Below are 18,480 nucleotides of genomic sequence, written 5' to 3'. Positions count from 1 at the left end.
AGCGCTCTACCACTTGAGCTACAGCGCCACTTCCAGTTTTCTGGTGGTTTATTGGAGATAGGAGTCTCACAGTCTTTCCAGCCTGGGCTGGCTTTGAACCATGATCCTCAGATCTCAGCCTCCTGAGTAGCTAGGCGTGAGCCACCAGCGCCCAGCAAAAATTTCTTTTATTTATTTCTTAATATTTTTTGTGTCAACTAAATTCATCAAGTTTTGAAGTTCACCCTCTATAAATTCCTTTGTCTTCTCTCTTGTCTATGCCAACTCCTATTAATTTCAGTTCTAATGTCTGATTCCTAGATTGTTACAATGGACTTTATGAAATTCTGCTTAACTATAGTATGTCTGTATGCCAGTCCTTTCATTACATTTATTTCTACCTTGTTTTCTTTAATAAATTACACACACACACACACACACACACACACACACACACACACACACACACACACAGAGCTTTAATCAGGTAATGCTATTTTTCTGAAATGTGCTTTGTTCCCTGTACTTTGTGAGTTAATCAGATATATAGAGACATATCTATATATCTCTCTATATATAATGGCTCACTAATCCCTTTAAAAGACTAGATTGTTAACGTAATATTGGTTTCCTCAACATGTTTTCTTCAGGCTAAAATTATACTGGTAGCCCACTGTGGTGGCTTATAGCTATAATCCCAATACTTGGAAGGCTGAGGCAGGAGGATATTGAGTTCAGATCCAGCCTGATATATATTATATTTACATATATATGTTACATATAACATGTAACATAGCCCTGGGTTCCAGCTGCAGTACTATCACTACCAACAGTAACAACAGAAATAACACTGGAAAGGATAGTCAGGTAGTGATCAGAGAAGGGATTCTATAGTGTGATAAACTTTTTGGAATAATTAAAGTAATTCTATATAAAATAGCCAAAAGTAAACTTGAAAGAGAATCATACATTGAAATGAACATTTTTTTAAATGTTTCTGAATTACTGGATACTAAATAGGTCTTTGATTATTTCTGATTATTGATCCATTATTCCATGGTATCATTTAAAAATTGTATTTTTTTGCCTTTCAAAATATTTATATATCATAATCGTTTCTTTAATAATAAGTATTAATTTGTTAAATTTTATTTGACTTTTATTCTCACGAAGTGACTTAATTGAATAATTTTATACATATTTCCCCTAGTAATGCTAGTTGATTTTTTTACTCTTTTACATGAGATTTTATATAAACCTGAAGTTATTTCAAAGTTTTATATTTGAGACTAAAGCAAATGAAATTTCTGAAACAAAGTAGAAATGTACTAGTTTTATAACTCTAGAGACACTAAAATTTAGCTCATAGAGAACTAGTAAGAACATTATATACAGCTATGTTGGCAAATTTTAAGGATTTAAATATTTTATATTAAGTTTGCAATACCTTCTATTTTATTTTGTTAGTGCATGTATTTAAGTCTTCAATAAATTTAAAACTAAAGATGCTTACTATTTATATATTTTAAGGCTTATACATGGTATTGCATGGTGAATTATATGGTTACTATATTCAAACAACCATCATTTCACTTAATTACCCCTTTAGTGGAAAAGGGCAAGAGCATCTAAAATCTATTCTCCTAGAAAATATCCTATATATAATACATTTTAAATAACTATAGTCCTCATATTTCAAATTAGATTTCTGGACTTTATTCATCTTCTATATCTGCAACTTGGTATTCTTCAACCAGCCTCTCCCTGTTTCCTTCTCCTGATCCCACTCTGGAAATCACAATTTTACCTTCTACTTCTATGTGACATTTTCTTGCAGATCACAAATAAGCAAGATCACGCAATGTTTTCCCTTTTCTGTCATGTTCATTTAGGCATAATGTCCTTGAGGTTTATCCATATTATCACAAAGGGCCTTTTGGTTTTTTGTTTGTTTGATCGTGGGGCCTGAACTCAGGGCCTGGGCACTGTCCCTAAGCTCAAGGGCTACCATTCTACCACTTCAAGTCACAGTGCCATTTCTGGTTTTCTGGTGGTTCATTGGAGTTAAGAGTCTCATAGACTTGTCTGCCTGGGCTGGCTTCAAACTTCTATCCTCAGATTTCAACCTTCTGAGTAGCTAGGATGACAGACATGAGACAGGCACCCAGCTATGGTCTTCTGTTTATAAAACTAGAAAATATTCCTGTATGTATGTATTGTATGTACCACAGTTTTCTTACATATCTGTCAACAGACACTTGTTTTCGAATGTTACAATGAACATGAGAGTATAGATATCTTTATAAGGCAGTGATTTCATTTCTTTAAGAGTATATTTTTATTTAATCTACCTAAAGAAAATATTACACATGCTAGATTAACATTAGTGAAAGCATACTGAAAAATATTTGGAAATTTAACTGCATGTGATTTGTTTGCCACATATAGTAATCTATCAGCTTAAATTGTTTATGCAAACTATTCTTTGATATTTTGGAAAAGGTTCAGAAAAAAAGTTACCGAAAATTGAAGACTACTTTTGTTAATGTTACTTCTGAAGGCACATTGTAAGTAGTAATTTTTATAACTATTTTCATTTCTTCACATTTGAAGTATGTACTTACTACAACTGAGCTAATATTTGTCCTCATTTTCACAGGGACGATGTTTACAATTTTAATTTGAGTGGAGCTGAGGAACCTGTTATAAAACTTGGAGTAAGCTTGCAGCCAATGGTTTTTAAATTTCACTCTTTAGTGGTTATTTTGCATTTACTGTGTAGTTATGAGAATGTTTTTGATGTACATCTTATAGATATACTTCAAATTTTCAAAAGTAAGTAATCAATAGGGTAACTAGTCTAGGTGTACCTAGTTTTGTTGGAATTGTTTCATTTTTTTTCTCCAAATCTTTGGTAACTAAGGGTAGAAGGATTTACTTTATCACAAAAATCACTTCTTCTATAATAGGACAAATTTAAAACATTCTCATTTGTTCTGTTTTTCATATATTTTATTGTATTAGCTTTCTTCTTAAGTAAAAAATACTACAGCCAGTTTAGTTTTATTGTTAAATTTTATGATTCTATCAATAGAAACTAGGTACTGGGTACTTATTTCGATGGTTTTCATTTACTTTGTGCATTAAGATGTCTTTTTTTTTCTTTTCAAATGTTGATTCACTACATAGATTCAAGAATTTCAAGCTGCAACTAAAGAGACCTCCAAGGATAATTCAATAAAACTGTAGGTGTTTACATTATAATTAGTTCAGATTAAAATTTAGCTTCATCTCCCCTTAGGCCTGTCTTTCTGAGAATTTTTAACATGAGAAGAGTAAATAAAATGTTGTTGTGAGCTGGGCACTGGTGGCTCATGCCTGTAAATCCTAAGTTACTCAAGAGGCTGAGATCTGAGAATCACTGTTCAAAGCCAGCCCAGGCAAGAAAGTCCATGAGACTCTTATCTACAATTAACTACCAGAAAACCAGAAGTGGCGCTATGGCTCAAGTGGTAGGGCAATAGCCTTGAGCTGAAGAGCTGAGGGACAGCACCCAGGCCTAGAGTTGAAGCCCCATGACCAGAAAAAAAAAAATGCTGTCATGATTAGTCCCATTGTGATTGTTACTTTAGCCTTTACTTTTAAATTTAATGTGCAAATTCTCAGTAATTTGAATATCATGTATCCTATAAAGCTAAAGTGATTTAGTTCTTTACATACAACCTCTTTATTTTAAAATTAACTGAAATGTAAAGATTATGTAAGTAATTATTGAAAGAATTTGAGACTGAAAACTCTTACTTCACTGTCTAGTGGAGGGTGTCTTGAGACAATAACATGACAGGTATTCTAAAATTCATATGTATTTTTGCTTAAGGACTGATTTAAGGAATCCTGATGAACTTGAAACTTCTCTCAGAACAAAAGATAAAAGAGTAAGTCATAACAATATTTCTATTAGTAACATTTTAATTTCTGAAGAACTTGAGAACAAAATGTTTTGCTTTTTCACTCTGAGTTTTTCCATATTTCCATTATGACTTTTCCTAGCATCTTTGAAATATTTGTTATAATTTAGTAATAGAAAAATTGACAGTGTTACTTCTTATTTTGACCGTTTTAGGCTATATTTTTAGAACCAAGCTGTTAACTGTGAATTAACAAGACTAACACTGAAATACAAATCTCACATATGTGCCTATATATATCTCAGTGACTTTCTTGGATAAGTCATTAATACCATGTAGAAAAGTATGCTAAGAAATGAGATGTGAAGGGTAGAGATATAGCTCAGTGGGAGAGTGCTTTTGCAGCATCTACAAGGCCCTGGCTTTAATCCTCAGCAGGGGGAGGAGAGAGAGGGAGTAGTTTTCATGCTTTTTAAATTTTGACTTGTTGGGGATAGCTTAATGTTTTTTTTTTTTTTTTTTGGTCGGTCGTGGGACTTGAACTCTGGGCCTGGGCGCTGTCCCTCAGCTCTTCAGCTCAAGGCGAGCGCTCTACCACTTGAGCTACAGCGCCACTTCCGGTTTTCTGGTGGTTTATTGGAGATAGGAGTCTCACGGTCTCTCCTGCTCGGGCTGGCTTTGAACCGCGATCCTCAGATCTCAGCCTCCTGAGTAGCTAGGATTACAGGCATAAGCCACCAGTGCCTGGCTAGCTTAATCTATTTTGCATGTGATACAGTAGGACATACTTCTTCAAATAAAGCATTTTTGTCTTTTCAAATAGATGATATCAAGTCATGTAAAGAAGAATCTCTTTAGTGATACTGAAACAGAGCACACATGTGATGATGGTAAAACTGATATTAGCTGGCTACAAGGATCAAACACAAAACCACAGCCAAGTGCTCATAACAGAAGTAAACATTTGAGGAAGTATACAAACAAAAAATCAAGTAAGAATTTTTCACCATTTCAAATATACAATGCTTTATTGGCTGATAAGTATGCTTTCTATGTAGATTGTAATGATATACCATAGGAATAGAATAAAACACTCTACTAGTTATGCTTTTATTATTTTGGTAATATAATTATATTTGAATTAGTTTTCCATAACCCTTGGTCATGACTGTCACCACTTGTCTACTTATCACTTGATTATTTAACTAATGAGTCATTGTAAATAATATAATAAGTATTCATGAAACCAACACTGTTTTTTAAATTTTTATTGTGAAAATACTGTACAGAGGGGTTACAATTACATGGGCAAGATAATGAGTACATTTCTTTTTTTTGCGCGGGGGTGGGGGTGGGGGTGGGGTGGGGGGAGGGTCTGGTCGTGGGGCCTGAACTCTGGGCCTGGGCGCTGTCCCTCAGCTCTTCAGCTCAAGGCTAGCGCTCTACAATTTGAGCCACAGCGCCACTTCCGGCTTTTTTCTTTTTGCTTATGTGGTACTGAGGAATCGAACCCAGGGCCTCAGGCATGCAAGGCAAGCGCTCTACCACTGAGCTACCTTCCCAGCCCCAATGAGTACATTTCTTATCAAGCATTGTAGCCTCCTCCTTTGTTTCTCCTTCCCATCCCTTCCCATCCTCTCCCCACCAACATTCTTAAGAGAAAAGCAAGGTTTGGATCCTGACGCTAACTTTCATCTTATTTATGAATTACATATGTACTTGTAAAAGTTTGTATATATTTACATATATTTATATACACATTTGACTTCATCCCACTTTATTGTTGTAGCCAACATAAATACATTTTAGGAACTCATCCAGATGTAATCAAAGATTATAGAAAAAGGCTTTAAAAAGCCTAATGTCTTTAAATACTGGTACAAAAGGGTTTTAATTCAACAAGTCTGTTTATGTACACCACTGCTTCTTGATGAGCATTACTCTCTCCTCATTTACTTCTCCCATCTATCCCAATCCAGCCCTTCTCCTTCAATGTTTTGGTTCTATTTTCATGTATTTACCTTGAATATTGTGACTGTTTGTACCCTATTCCTTTCTTCATTCCTCTGCTCCCCACTTAAAGCCCTACCCAACCCAGATATGTTTCATCTTCCTAGAACTCATCATCTGTTAATTGTACAAAGGGGCTACACTATGTAAATCCACTTACGTGTATAGCATAATTAAGTTTGATCATATATATAAGCATATGGTCCTATATATGTATGTATATATATATATATATGATTATATTTTAGGTCTAACTTCCACATATAAGAGAAGTCACATTCCTGTTGTCTCTCTGAGGCTTACTTATTTCACTCACCATAATTTTTTCCAGATTCATCTATTTTCCTGAAAATGATGATTATTCCTGATGGATATTCCTGTGTAGTTGTAGGGCACCTGGGCTGTTTCCATAATTTACCTATGATGAATAGAATTTCAATGAACATGAATATACAGTTGTTTTATTCTATCCTATTTTACAACAGGATTAAAATTTCTTTTGGATCACAGCAATCCCACTTTTGGGCATTTACCCAAATGTTTACAAACAAGACCACACTAAAGCTACCAGCACAACTATGTTTATTACAGCATTATTTACCATAGCTAAGATATGGAACCAACCCAGATGCCCCTCAGTAGATGAATGGATCAAGAAAATGTGGTATATATACACAATGGAATTCTGTGCCTCCATCAGAAAGAATGACATTGCCCCATTTGTTAAGAAATGGAAAAACTTGGAAAAAATTATATTAAGTGAAGTAAGCCAGGCCCAAAGAAACATAGGTCCCATGGTTTCCCTTATTTGTAATATCTAGTATATGTATGAGTCAAGCGGAAAAGGTCAGATAATGTGATGTCAGGAAAATGAACCCTTAGATGTGTATTTTAATGTTTTTTTCTTTCATGCATGTGTTTCTAACACATTTATAAGATTATCTCTTTGTTGCTTTGTATGTCCCTCCCCCACAGTATAACCCCTGCTTTCACTATATTTGATGTCAGTATAACTAGTGGAGGAGATGGGGAAAAACCAGTTCTATAAGGATACAGGTGGACCTGTTGCAACAATGAGAAGCACAAGTTGTCATGTCCAAAACGAGCTTTACAACGTCGGTGCGGTGGGGGGGGGGAGGAATAGGATTGGGATGGGGGGTAGGGGGGAGGCTGGGAAGGGATGTGAAGGGTAAACAAAGGAGGAGGCTGCAATGCTTGGTAAGAAATGTACGCATTATCCTGCCCATGTAATTGTAACTCCTCTGTACAGTATGTTCACAAATAAAATTAAATTATAAAAAAAATTTCTTTTGGATCAATGCCCAAGAATGTTTTCTCTGGATCAAAGAATAGTTTTTGAGGAATATCTATATAGATTTCCATAGTGGTCGCATTAACATACATTCCGCTACCAACATGTTAAGGTTCATGTATTAAGGTTGCCAGGGGTGGCGTCCTCGCCAGCATTTCTTGTGTTGACATTCTTGATGATGGCCATTTTGGAGTGATATGGAATTTGAATAACTCTTTTGATTTGCATTTTCCCTATGGCCAGGAATATGGAGTACTTCTTCATGTGTTTATTGGCCATCTGCACATCATCTTCTGAGAAGTATCTGTTTAGCTCCTTTGCCCATTTATTGAGTTCAACTGGTTATTTTGGGAGGGTAGCTTTTAAGCTCCATGTATATTTTGGCTACTAGATCCTTCAGATATACAGCTACCGAAGATTTGCTGTCATTCTCTAGGCTGTCTTTTTAGCTTAGAAACTATATCCTTTGCTATGCAGAAGCTTTTGAACTTGAATGTGATCCCATTTATCAACTCTCCTATTTTTCTGAGCCTGAATTCTATTCAGAAAGTTGCTGCCTATGCCAATGAGTTCTAGTGTTCCCTCACTCCCAGGAGTAGTTGACGAGACTGTCTTTATCCAACATAGGTTGTTGCTTCCTTGTCAAAAGTTGGAAGGCTGAAGTTGTGTGGGTTCTGGGTCTTCTAGTTTGTTCTATATCATCTGAAAACAGATTAGTTTGACTTCTACCTTCTGTATTTGGATTCCTTTTATATCTTGCTCTTGCCTTGCTGGGTCTGAATAGAAATTCTAGTATAATATTGTATAGGAGTAGAGAGAGTGGATATTCTTATCTTATTCCTGATTTTTGAGGGAGTAGTTTGTTTTTCACCATTTAGTATGATGCTGGCCAAAGGTTTGTCACATGTGTTATGTTGAGGTACAATCCTGTTCCTAGCTTCTCCAGAACCTTCATCATAAAATGATGTTAGATGATGCTAAAGGCCTTCTCTGCATCTATTCAGATGATCATGTGATTTTCATCCTTGATTCTGTCTATGTACTGAATTACCAGAAAGTTTTCTTGTAGATTTTTGCCTAAGTCTTCCACAAGATATTTTCCTAGAATCTGGCTACTACCTTTTCTTGTGATAGTAACTTCTTGAAGTAGTTGAGTAAGGGCCTAAGGTACCGATTTGGGCTAGATAATGAAATTTTCTTCATAACTAACCATCAATGATAGTGTTTGGTAAAACGTAAGATTTTATATACTCAATTTTTAAAATAAGGCACTGTTTTCTATTTAAGGTTATCAGCTTTTATTTCGGGATAAAAATAACCAGTAATGCTCTGTGGTGGGGGGTAAGTGTGGGCTTAAAAGAAGTGAAAATAGAAGTGAATTTGAGCATATTTTAAAGATGAGGATGAATCTTACCAACAGATTAGATTACACACAGGTACACAGACAAAAATTTGAGTAGGGTGATTTTATACAAAGGGAGATAAGTATGAAATGACACAGTATATTGAGAAAATGAAGAATTGGAGTAGTTGGAATATTGTTTATATTTGTGGGAATAATAATATAAGTAAAGCTGGATGTGATGCTGGAGTAGATGCTGAAGTTGATTAAAGCTAAGGAGACATAACACTGACATGTCTTCAAAGAACTTAAGCATAATGGAAAGATGTACAAATAAAAATAAAGTGTAAAATAGAAGACTAGAAGGGTTTTTGTTTGTTTTTTGAATTGTTGGTCATGGGGCTTGAACTCTAGGCCTAGGCGTTGTCCCTCAGCTCTTCAGCTCAAGGAGAGTGCTCTACAACTGAGCCACAGTGCCACTTCTGGTTTTCTGGTGGTTAATTGGAGATGAGTCTCATGGATGTTCCTGCACTGGCAGGCTTTGTACCGTGATCCTCAGATCTCAGCTTCCTGAGTAGCTAAGATTACAGGCATGAGCCACCAGTGCTGGGCTAAGACTAGAAGTTTTAAGGACTTATTAAGAGGTTATAATACTATAATCAGTACCTAATTTAAATAATAATTGAACTGTGTGAATTAGTTTAAATGGTTGGATAACAATGTATGAGCTTGTTTATGACCACTATCAAAGGTCTTTTCTTCCAAGTAAGCATTGATTTCTTTATTAGGATAATCTTATTTTTGACTTCTAGAGAATTATTTAGAAAGATGACAATATGCTTAAAAGGCAAAACAGAAAGTGGGACCATATGGATAAACCCTAGAAACATAATGATGTGTGCAAAATAAAGCAAACTATAAAATTCTTGTATAGGATGAGGGGACACTCATTTAGAGAACATTTCTGTGCAGCAAAACTTTGTTTTTTAAAGCAAGACAATGAGAAGCACAGATTTCAGAACAGTTAATACCTTTTAGCAGAGGGAATACTAAGGACAAAGAGAACATATATAAGAAGTATGTTCCACATTATGCATAATCTAGCTCTTGAGTGGTATATGGTATATTAGGTTATATGTGCTTTATTTGTTTAAAAAGTTTGATAGTATAAAAAATGAAAATGGCAGCTTATATCATATCCCAAACTATAGTTATTTTAAAGTTCAAGTTTTGAATGCGTGTAAAGATGCATTCTTTCCCATCGTTGATGCATACCATCTAGTGGCTACCATAGTAGAAAGGAAAGCTCCCAAGACAGCCTGTCAATCCAAGGGCCACATTTGTCATAAGAACAGCTGAGTGGGGTGTGAACTGGGCCTGTGTCCTGGTAGCTTGAAGGCACATAAAAAGTTGTTTCATTAAATATTAAGATATGCTTTAATAAAGGAAATGCATTTAAATGTTCTTATATCTGTAGAAATTGTCTAAGACATTTAGTGTCAGCTCTTATCTATTTGAATTTTCCCCCTTATTTTTCTGAATTGTAGGGCCATCCTTGGAGAAGGGACAGCCAAGATCTATAATGGTAAATCAAGAAGTCTATGTTTAATCATCCCTTTTAAAGTTATTTTTTCTTGTCATCTAAAACTAATTGTGTAATATCTTCTTGTTATTCTTAGTATTTTCTATAGTTTCTTCTACCTTTGCAAAATACTTTCTCTTGCATTTTGTTTTGTTGAGTCATATTGGCCTTATTTTGAGTGTTATGTTGGTTATAGAAATTTTTGATATTTTCCTTTACTTAAGTTAGATAATACAGGTCTGTTTAAAGATTTAATGGTAGGGAAAGATAAAATATCCTTTATAGAAGCATGATGGCTCATGCCTTATAAACTCAACACCAGATTCAAGGCCAGACTGTGCTACAGTAAGTTCAAAGTTACCTGAACTATGAGACACTGCATCACTCCCCCTGTTTATTTACTTATATATGTTTATTTTATATCATTATGTATATATAATATATAACATACATATAAATATATAAAATGTTTATATATAGTATGTAAATGTGTTTATATGCATAAATATACACATCTAGATTTTAAAATAATCAAGAATCATTCTGTCCTTACCTTATATTATATATGGATATGTATATATACATACACAATATACATTATATATATGTCTTGTGTGGTGTCAGTTCTCAAAGAAAAGAGCTTATATTACTTGTATCTCAAATATTGCTTAATAATGTTCAAGATTTTTTTCCAAAGGAACCAAATAAAAACATCACCAAAAAGAATAATGAAACAGTTCCAGATGGGAGAACTAGACTTCCACGAAGAGCAGCAAAAACAAAAAAAAATTACAAAGATCTCTCAAATTCAGAATCAGAGAGTGAAGAATATGCACATTCAAAATTGCAAGTAAAGGTAAACAGAATTTAGTGGTAATTTCTAAAAGCATCTTAAAATACTAAATACATATTTTTGTAAAAGTGACAGATTTATCACTTTAAAAGAGATTTAACCTATTATATGAGAAAACATTTTATAATAGTTCTAAAACTTGGTTCTTAGGAAATATAATACTTATTTTACAATAAGTTGACATTAGCACTACAATACAGAAGTCTAATTCAAGTGAAAGTACAACTTTTAAAATACTTTTTAAATAAAAAAGTACTTTACTTTTCCAAAATTATGTTTTAATAAAGTACAACAAATTTGGAAGCCACAAATCTTTTTAATAATGACAGAAAATAGCCAGTTGCCAGTGGCTCACACCTATAATTCTAGCTAGTAAGGAGGCTAAAATCTGAGGATCACGAGTCAAAGCTAGCCTGGGCAAGAAAGTCTAGATTCTTATCTGCAACTAACCACAAAAAAAGAGGTGGAAGTGGAGCTATGACTCAAGTGGTAGAGTGCTACCCTTGAGCACAAAAGCTCAGGCATAGCACCCAAGCCCAGAGTTCAAGCCTCAAGACTGGCACACAAAAATGTGTGTGCGTTTCCATAAACCACCCCACCTGTGATTTCATATCTCATAAGGTGGCAATCATATGCCAAGCCATCTGTGTCTGAAACTACTCAAAAGGAAAAAGGAAAAACTGTGACAATGCATCAGTTGTTAGATTTAAGCACTTTATAAAAATTTATCTATTAGAATCTGATAATATAGTATTGGTGATTAGGGCTATTACTGCCATCTCATTTTACAAATGCAAAATTGAAGTGCCACAGAAGGAACCAGTCAAGGTTATATAGCTGGAAAGTGGTCCAGGAACTGAACTTGAACCCAGAGAGTCTGGTGTTAAACATAAGGCTCTGACTACTTCACCATTGGCTTTTAAGATATTAAACATCCATATCCCTTTGTTTGTAACCATATTATTTTTTATGGAAAGGATTTTAAGGACTTCATAACTGACCTCTACATTTTTATCCCTTCTTACTTTAATTTACCATACATGTAGTTAAGGAAGTCTTTTCTACACTACTCTCATCCTCTTTTCTCAAATAAAATCTCCAGAAATATCTTGTCAGATATTCAAATAATAAAGTTTTTCAAGCTCATTTCTGTTCACCCCCAGTATATTCCCATAATCGTCTGTAAGACTTTCAGATAAGATGTAGGCTGCTTTGATCAGCAGCCTTCCTTGTTCTTACTGTATCTTCTTCTAGCATGTTCTTTCATAAACTCCTCAGTATCTCAAGTGCCATGAAATCCAGGAATTCCTTTTTCTCTAAACTGAATATAATCACCATCTTTGAACACTTACAGTATTTTGTTTCTTATGCTGTTTAGTATATTTTATGTATTGTATCTTCCTGGTATATTATATTGTCACTAATGTCATATCTATGTAATAATTATTATAAGACTGCATATGTATATATATATATGTATGCATATATCAATACAGTGTTTTATGTGTTCACAAATGTTTATAGTCATGTATAATTGGAAAGTTATTAATACATTTAGGAGGAGAATATCCATTCCAGAACCAAAACCACAAAACTACCAAAGAAACAACAGAAAGTCTTATCTGCTGAAACACAAAAAGGACCATCAAAAAGAAGGAAAAGCTCATCTCTACAAAAAGACACTCTGAGAGAGAATAGCCTGGATTTTTCTCCTGTATCATTATCTGGGAGTCCATCATCTATAGAATTAATGAGATGTCAGTATCATTTCATTTTTCTTCCATTTTCTTTGAATAGTCAATAGTTTTCTGCTACAACCAAGTATATAAAAATATAATCTGAAGACTAACTTGAAGGATTTATTTAAGAGTATAGGTCGTTAGCCAGGTATTATGGCATATGCCTGTAATTCCAGCTATTCAGCAGGAAAAACTAGGAGATCACAGTCCAAGGCCAGTCTGGAAAAAAATGGGAGAACCTGAAAGCAAACTAAAATAAAATGTCAATGAGTAGCGCTCAAGTAGTAGAGTGATTACCAGCAAACAGAAGACTTTGAGATCAAGCCCTACCGCCAAAGGGGAAAAACTGAGTTAAAACTATTTCTCTAGGCATGATGGCACACACCTGTGATCACAGTTACATGGAAAATTAGTAGGGTTATGGTCTATTACTGGCCCAAGCAAAAATACAAGACATTACTTGAAAAATAACAAACCAAAAAAAGGAAAAGGGGCCTGGCTTAAGTGGAAGACTTCCCTGATTAGCAAGCACAGGATCCTAAGTTCAAACCCCAGTAGTGCCAAAAATAACATTCCTTTTTAAACAAGTTAATGATAGGAATTTATTGGCTAATATGATAATTTGGCTATTATGTAGAATTTGAAGGTTTTGTTTTGTTTTGTTTTTGTTTTTTTGATTGGTCCTGGGGCTTAAACTCTAGGCCTGGGCGCTGTCCCTGAGCTCTTCAGCTCAAGGCTAGACTCTACCACTTGAGCCACAGTGCCACTTCCGGCCTTTTCTGTTTATGTGATGCTGAGGAATTGAAGTCAGGGCCTCATGCCTGAGAGGCAATCAGTCTACCACTGAGCCACCTTCCCAGCCCCGAATTTGAATTTTTATCTTAGGAAGTCAGAATCAAATGCTTCAATATAGGAAACATTTAATATATAAGGCTTTATTTTTATTTTTGGTGCCCATTTTGGGCTTGAACTTAGGGTCTTGGCACTGTACCTGAACTTTTCTGCTCAAGGCTTGCACTCCAACACTTTGGGCTTTTTTGGTAGTTAAATGGAAATAAGAGTCTCCTGGACTTTCTTGTCCAGGGTTGGCTTTGTATCATGATCCTTAGATCTTAACTTCCTGAGTAGCTAGGATTACAGGTGTGACCACCAGCACCCTGGCAATTTGTTATATGTAGAAGTTTAATTAAGCTTAATTTTAATGTGCTTTTAGTTCAACATGTATTTATCAAAATAAGGATTATGATGTTTTCTATTTTTTTATAATTTAATAAAATATGTCCAAGGAATATCATGATCATTCTGTAGCCTTATAGTAAATAATATCCATAAACAAAGAGGTTTTGCTTTTATTTTTAAATGACTGGCACTGAAAATTTATATTCTTTGGAGCTCTGGTATATGTATGTCTTTCTCATACAGAAACTATGAGTTTGTAGTTTTATGTCATTTTAGTTTCTTATGAGGCTATTTCTAATTACTAATCATTTCAGTTAAAAGTCAAGATTTGAGTAATAATATACTTAATCTTCCCCTAAAGTAGCTGGTGGATCATTTTGTTTTCACTGTGCTTGGAACTATTGCTACTTTAGAGATTCCATCTGGAAACTGTCTCTCTGGGAATTCATTTATATTAACTTATTTTAGAAGTTAAGTGTCCTAATTTTGATAAGTTTTAGACCAGCAAATACTATAGCTTTAAAAAACATTGCTTATTATGTGTCCCTCAGGTTAATATTTTGATCATTATATGTCACCACATATTGTAGATATTTTGTTTGAAATTGTTTAGGGGAATTCTGAAAATTTTAATTCAGCAATATTTTTCAAAGCCTTAGAAAATATTTTAAATGCAATTTGTTCCTAAATGATTGAAGATGTATCTTTTAAAAAATATAGTTGAGATTTGGGAAATTATTGTATTCTTGGAATTTAAATAACCCAAGTTCTTTAAAAAGTATTTAATATCAATTTGTTTTGTGGGGCAATATAGGTAAAGAAAAAACAACAGAAAAAGATTTTACTCAAGATTATGATAGCATAACAAAATCACCTTATCCAAAAATTTCATCACCTGAATCCTTAAACAGCTTTAGTGATGTTGGAGGTTTAGGAAACTCACCGAGCCCAAACAAGACAGACTCCCTAAGTGCAAGTGAAAGGTGCTCACCACCAGCAGGACCCCTCTTTTTGGTAAGAATTAATTTTTAATCAAATGTACTTGAAAGTGGTAAATAACTTGCCTTGAAATCTTAACCAAAGCCAGGTGCCAGTGGCTCAGTTCTGCAATCCTAGCTACTCAGGAGGCTGAGATTTTAGGATTGAGGTCCAAAGCCAGCTTAGGAAAGTTTATGAGACTCTTATCTCCAATAATGACTAAAAAGCCAGAAGTAGAGTTATGTCTCCAGTGGTAGAGTGCTAGCCTTGAGCAGAAAAGCTCAAGGACAGTGCCTTGGCCTTAAGTTCAAGGCTTAAGAATAGTGTGCCTGTGCGCGCACATGCATGCACACACATACACTACACTCTTAAGTATTCATTGCTTGTCTACTTAAAAGTTTTTGGTTTGGTCTAGGGGACAAATCTTCTCACCAACACCCCATTTGGCCTGTTCTGGTTTTTATAATACGTCTTAATTTTGAAAACTTTGAAGTCATGATAAAATGATAGTAGAAATGATTACAAGGATTCTCACGTTGTGCACTGTAACTGGGTATGGCTGAGTTTTGAGTCACACTGAACTGGATTTAAATCCCAGTTCCACTATTTGCTAGTGATATGACACTTTACAAGTTCCTGAAGCTCATTATATTTCACTTTTCTCATCTGTACCATGGGGCAATGCAAATTAAATAGGCTGAACCTTGAAAAGTAAATACAATGTTTTCCTTTTAATATGTATCTCATTTTTCATACAAAATGTTCAGAGCTTGGCAGTATAGCTGAGAGGTGGCAAACTGCTTTTTAGCATGCATGAAGAGCTGGTTTCAATATCCAGCACTACAAAAGCACTGGGAAGAAAGGGATTCTTATAAAAGTAACTGTTCAACACAATTGTATAACAGAGGTCTAAAATTGCTGATACACAGCCAACCATTTGTCCTGTGCTGTGGCTAGGATTATAGGCATGAGCCACCATGCCTGGTTGTCCTGTCACTTTTTTTTGTATGTGCCAGTCCTGGGGCTTAAGCTTAGGATCTGGGTATTGTCTCTGAGTCTTTTTGCTCAAGGTTAGTGCTCTACTCCTTGAGTGACAGCTCCACTTTTAGCCTTTCAACGATTAATTGTAGGTAAGAGCCTCACGGACTTTCCTGTCTGGGCTGGCTTTGAACCATGTTCCTCAGATCTCTGCTTCCTGAGAAGCTAGGATTAGAGGTGTGAGCTACCAGCACCTGGCTCTATCCTGTCACTTTTAACTGAGTGTATTTTCTATATGTAGAGGGCTAAAAGTTCCTTTTCTGTTTTGTTTTGGGGTTATACTGGGATTTGAACTCAGAGCCTCATGTTTGCCCACCTTACTTGCTTGGCTGGCACTCCACACTTGAGTCACCCTTCCAACCTTGCATTCTGTGGCTAGTTTGCAGATGGAGTCCAGCAAACTTTTGTGCCTGGCCTGCCTGAACCAGCTCTCCAGGTCTCAGCCAGGGTTATAGCCATTTTTAAATCAGTAATCTTCACAGGTAGTTTTCTCTTTGTTTGTGTACTATCAGGGTTTGAACTCAGGGCCTCATGCTTGCTAGGAAGATTTGACCCACATTCTCAGCTCTTTTTGCTTTCATTATTTTTTTAATAGGGTCTTACTTTTTGCCTGGGTCCCAGTCCTATTTATGCTTTTCACGTAGCTGGGATGACACACACACACACACACACACACACACACACACACACACACACACACACACACACACACACACACACACACACACACACACACACACACACACACACACACACACACACACACACACACACACACACACACACACACACACACACACACACACACACACACACACACACACACACACACACACACACACACACACCACACCTTTTGTATAGAAAAAATTTTTCTTGAATCTACAACAATCTTGTGGAATTCTATCACAATTGGGTATTCAGATTCTCTTAAAATTTTAATATGGAAATTCATATAGGCTGCTACTCATGGTAACTTTTGCATTTTCTGTTCTGATTCTGGTTCTTCATATTTTTTGTCTAGTTAAGGTGACAAGACCACTGAAGCATAATATACCAGTAGGCTTTTTTATGCTGCAAACATTTTAATGATTATTGTTGAGCATACATTTTGGAAATATACTTTAAACTGCAACAAGTATAAATAAATACTTATAATATACAAAGAAAATACAACCCAACATAAAACTTTCAAGGGTGCCTTGCACCCCTCCCTTAATATATCTTTTATTTTTGAGCAAGCAGGTTTCTTCATCCATGGTTTTTAGTACATTCTTCTCATTACACTAATGTTCTATTTATCTGATAGTTTAAAAAAACTATATGAAATGTGAATTTAGCATTGAATTAATCCCTTCAAATATAAGTTATTTAATGTTGCCTCTTCTATATCTAGCATTTTCTTTTGCTTTAAACAGTTATCTTACCTTCCTTTGGGTTTCTGTATGTCTTACTCATTCATAGCCCAGACATACTCCATCTAAGAATAATACTGTTATGGATAGAAAAAATATAAATTCTGTGGAACTCACACAAGAAACACAAAATTGTAATAGTGATTCAGATGCAAGGAGTAATAGTTCTGAAAAACATCTTGTAGAAATTGAATCTCCAACTATCATTGGAAACCATATGCAAAATACAAGAGAGGTAATATACTATTATTTTTAAAGTTTTCTTAAAATGATTCTTGAAAGAATCAAATTACTAGTCTTTACTGATGCATAAAGTATATACACTGGACTTATCAGAGAAAAATTTTTGTTCTTGAGAGGAAAAAATTCACACTTAAAGTGAAAACGGTAAGGTCTTAGAGAATACACAGCTGCTAACCCCTGATTAACAGATCAATAACTAGGGTTCATGATCATATAGCAGTCTGGTTGAGATTCTTGCTACCATAAAAGTCCATCACTCTATCAACAAAAATATCTAATAACCTTTAAAATTAGAAGATCAAGACATAATTTTATGGTTAGAGTGGACTGGATTTGTGGTAGGCCTAAGTAGATGGACTAGAATATACAGATTAAGTAGAGAAAAGAAGGTTAATAAGTACAGAAAAAGACTATGCATTCTGACAAGCAAATAGAGGGTTAAATATGAAGATTTTGGTTAAAAGGAAATAATTTAAAATTAATTTTCTATGCCCTGTATTTCCTAACTCAAATATGGAAACAATAACCTTAACAAAGACAAGCTGAATAGCAAACTTAGTCAAATAAGGCAGCTCAAAATTACCACCATAGGATTAACATTAATCTAACACCTAAAGATAGTGTTAAAGATAAAAAAGAAATGATAGAAGCAAAATAGTCTGAAAAGGAACTGACAGTATTTGAAATATTCTGAGTTTGAGAATGATGGTCCCAGATGAATCCATGCAGACTTATAGTACCTTTTTCTAATTTTCATTATGTATTTTAGGAAAACAGTTCAGTATCTTCAATGTCCTTATCTAATGAAGAAAGACAGAAACTAGTATTTGACACACTCAGCAATACTACTCATAGATCAGGTTTGTGGTCACAGCTTTGCTTTTAAACAAGTTACTAATTAC

General features: G+C 34.8%; 1 protein-coding gene across 5 annotated transcripts in view; it reads left to right on the top strand.

Annotated features, from left to right (window-relative positions):
* Positions 1-18,480, top strand: part of Sycp2 (synaptonemal complex protein 2) — a 63,645-nt gene that overhangs the window by 37,917 nt on the left and 7,248 nt on the right. For 4 of the 5 annotated variants that reach the window (XM_069990100.1, XM_069990101.1, XM_069990099.1 and 1 more), the window contains exons 26-36: positions 2,482-2,546; positions 2,639-2,696; positions 3,169-3,224; positions 3,857-3,914; positions 4,711-4,879; positions 10,099-10,136; positions 10,831-10,989; positions 12,545-12,743; positions 14,719-14,918; positions 17,385-17,570; positions 18,348-18,438. In XM_069990100.1, the coding sequence (XP_069846201.1) occupies positions 2,482-2,546; positions 2,639-2,696; positions 3,169-3,224; positions 3,857-3,914; positions 4,711-4,879; positions 10,099-10,136; positions 10,831-10,989; positions 12,545-12,743; positions 14,719-14,918; positions 17,385-17,570; positions 18,348-18,438 (1,279 nt within the window). The remainder of the gene's footprint in view (positions 1-2,481; positions 2,547-2,638; positions 2,697-3,168; positions 3,225-3,856; positions 3,915-4,710; positions 4,880-10,098; positions 10,137-10,830; positions 10,990-12,544; positions 12,744-14,718; positions 14,919-17,384; positions 17,571-18,347; positions 18,439-18,480) is intronic. The other variant, XM_069990102.1, reaches the window with a different exon arrangement.

The sequence above is a fragment of the Dipodomys merriami genome, unplaced genomic scaffold (assembly GCF_024711535.1).
Source record: "Dipodomys merriami isolate MVZ:Mamm:240054 unplaced genomic scaffold, mDipMer1.0.p SCAF_39, whole genome shotgun sequence".
NCBI classification, from domain to species: Eukaryota; Metazoa; Chordata; class Mammalia; order Rodentia; family Heteromyidae; genus Dipodomys; species Dipodomys merriami.
The sequence above is the reverse complement of the archived record's forward strand: the minus strand, read 5'-3'. Positions and strand labels throughout refer to the sequence as shown.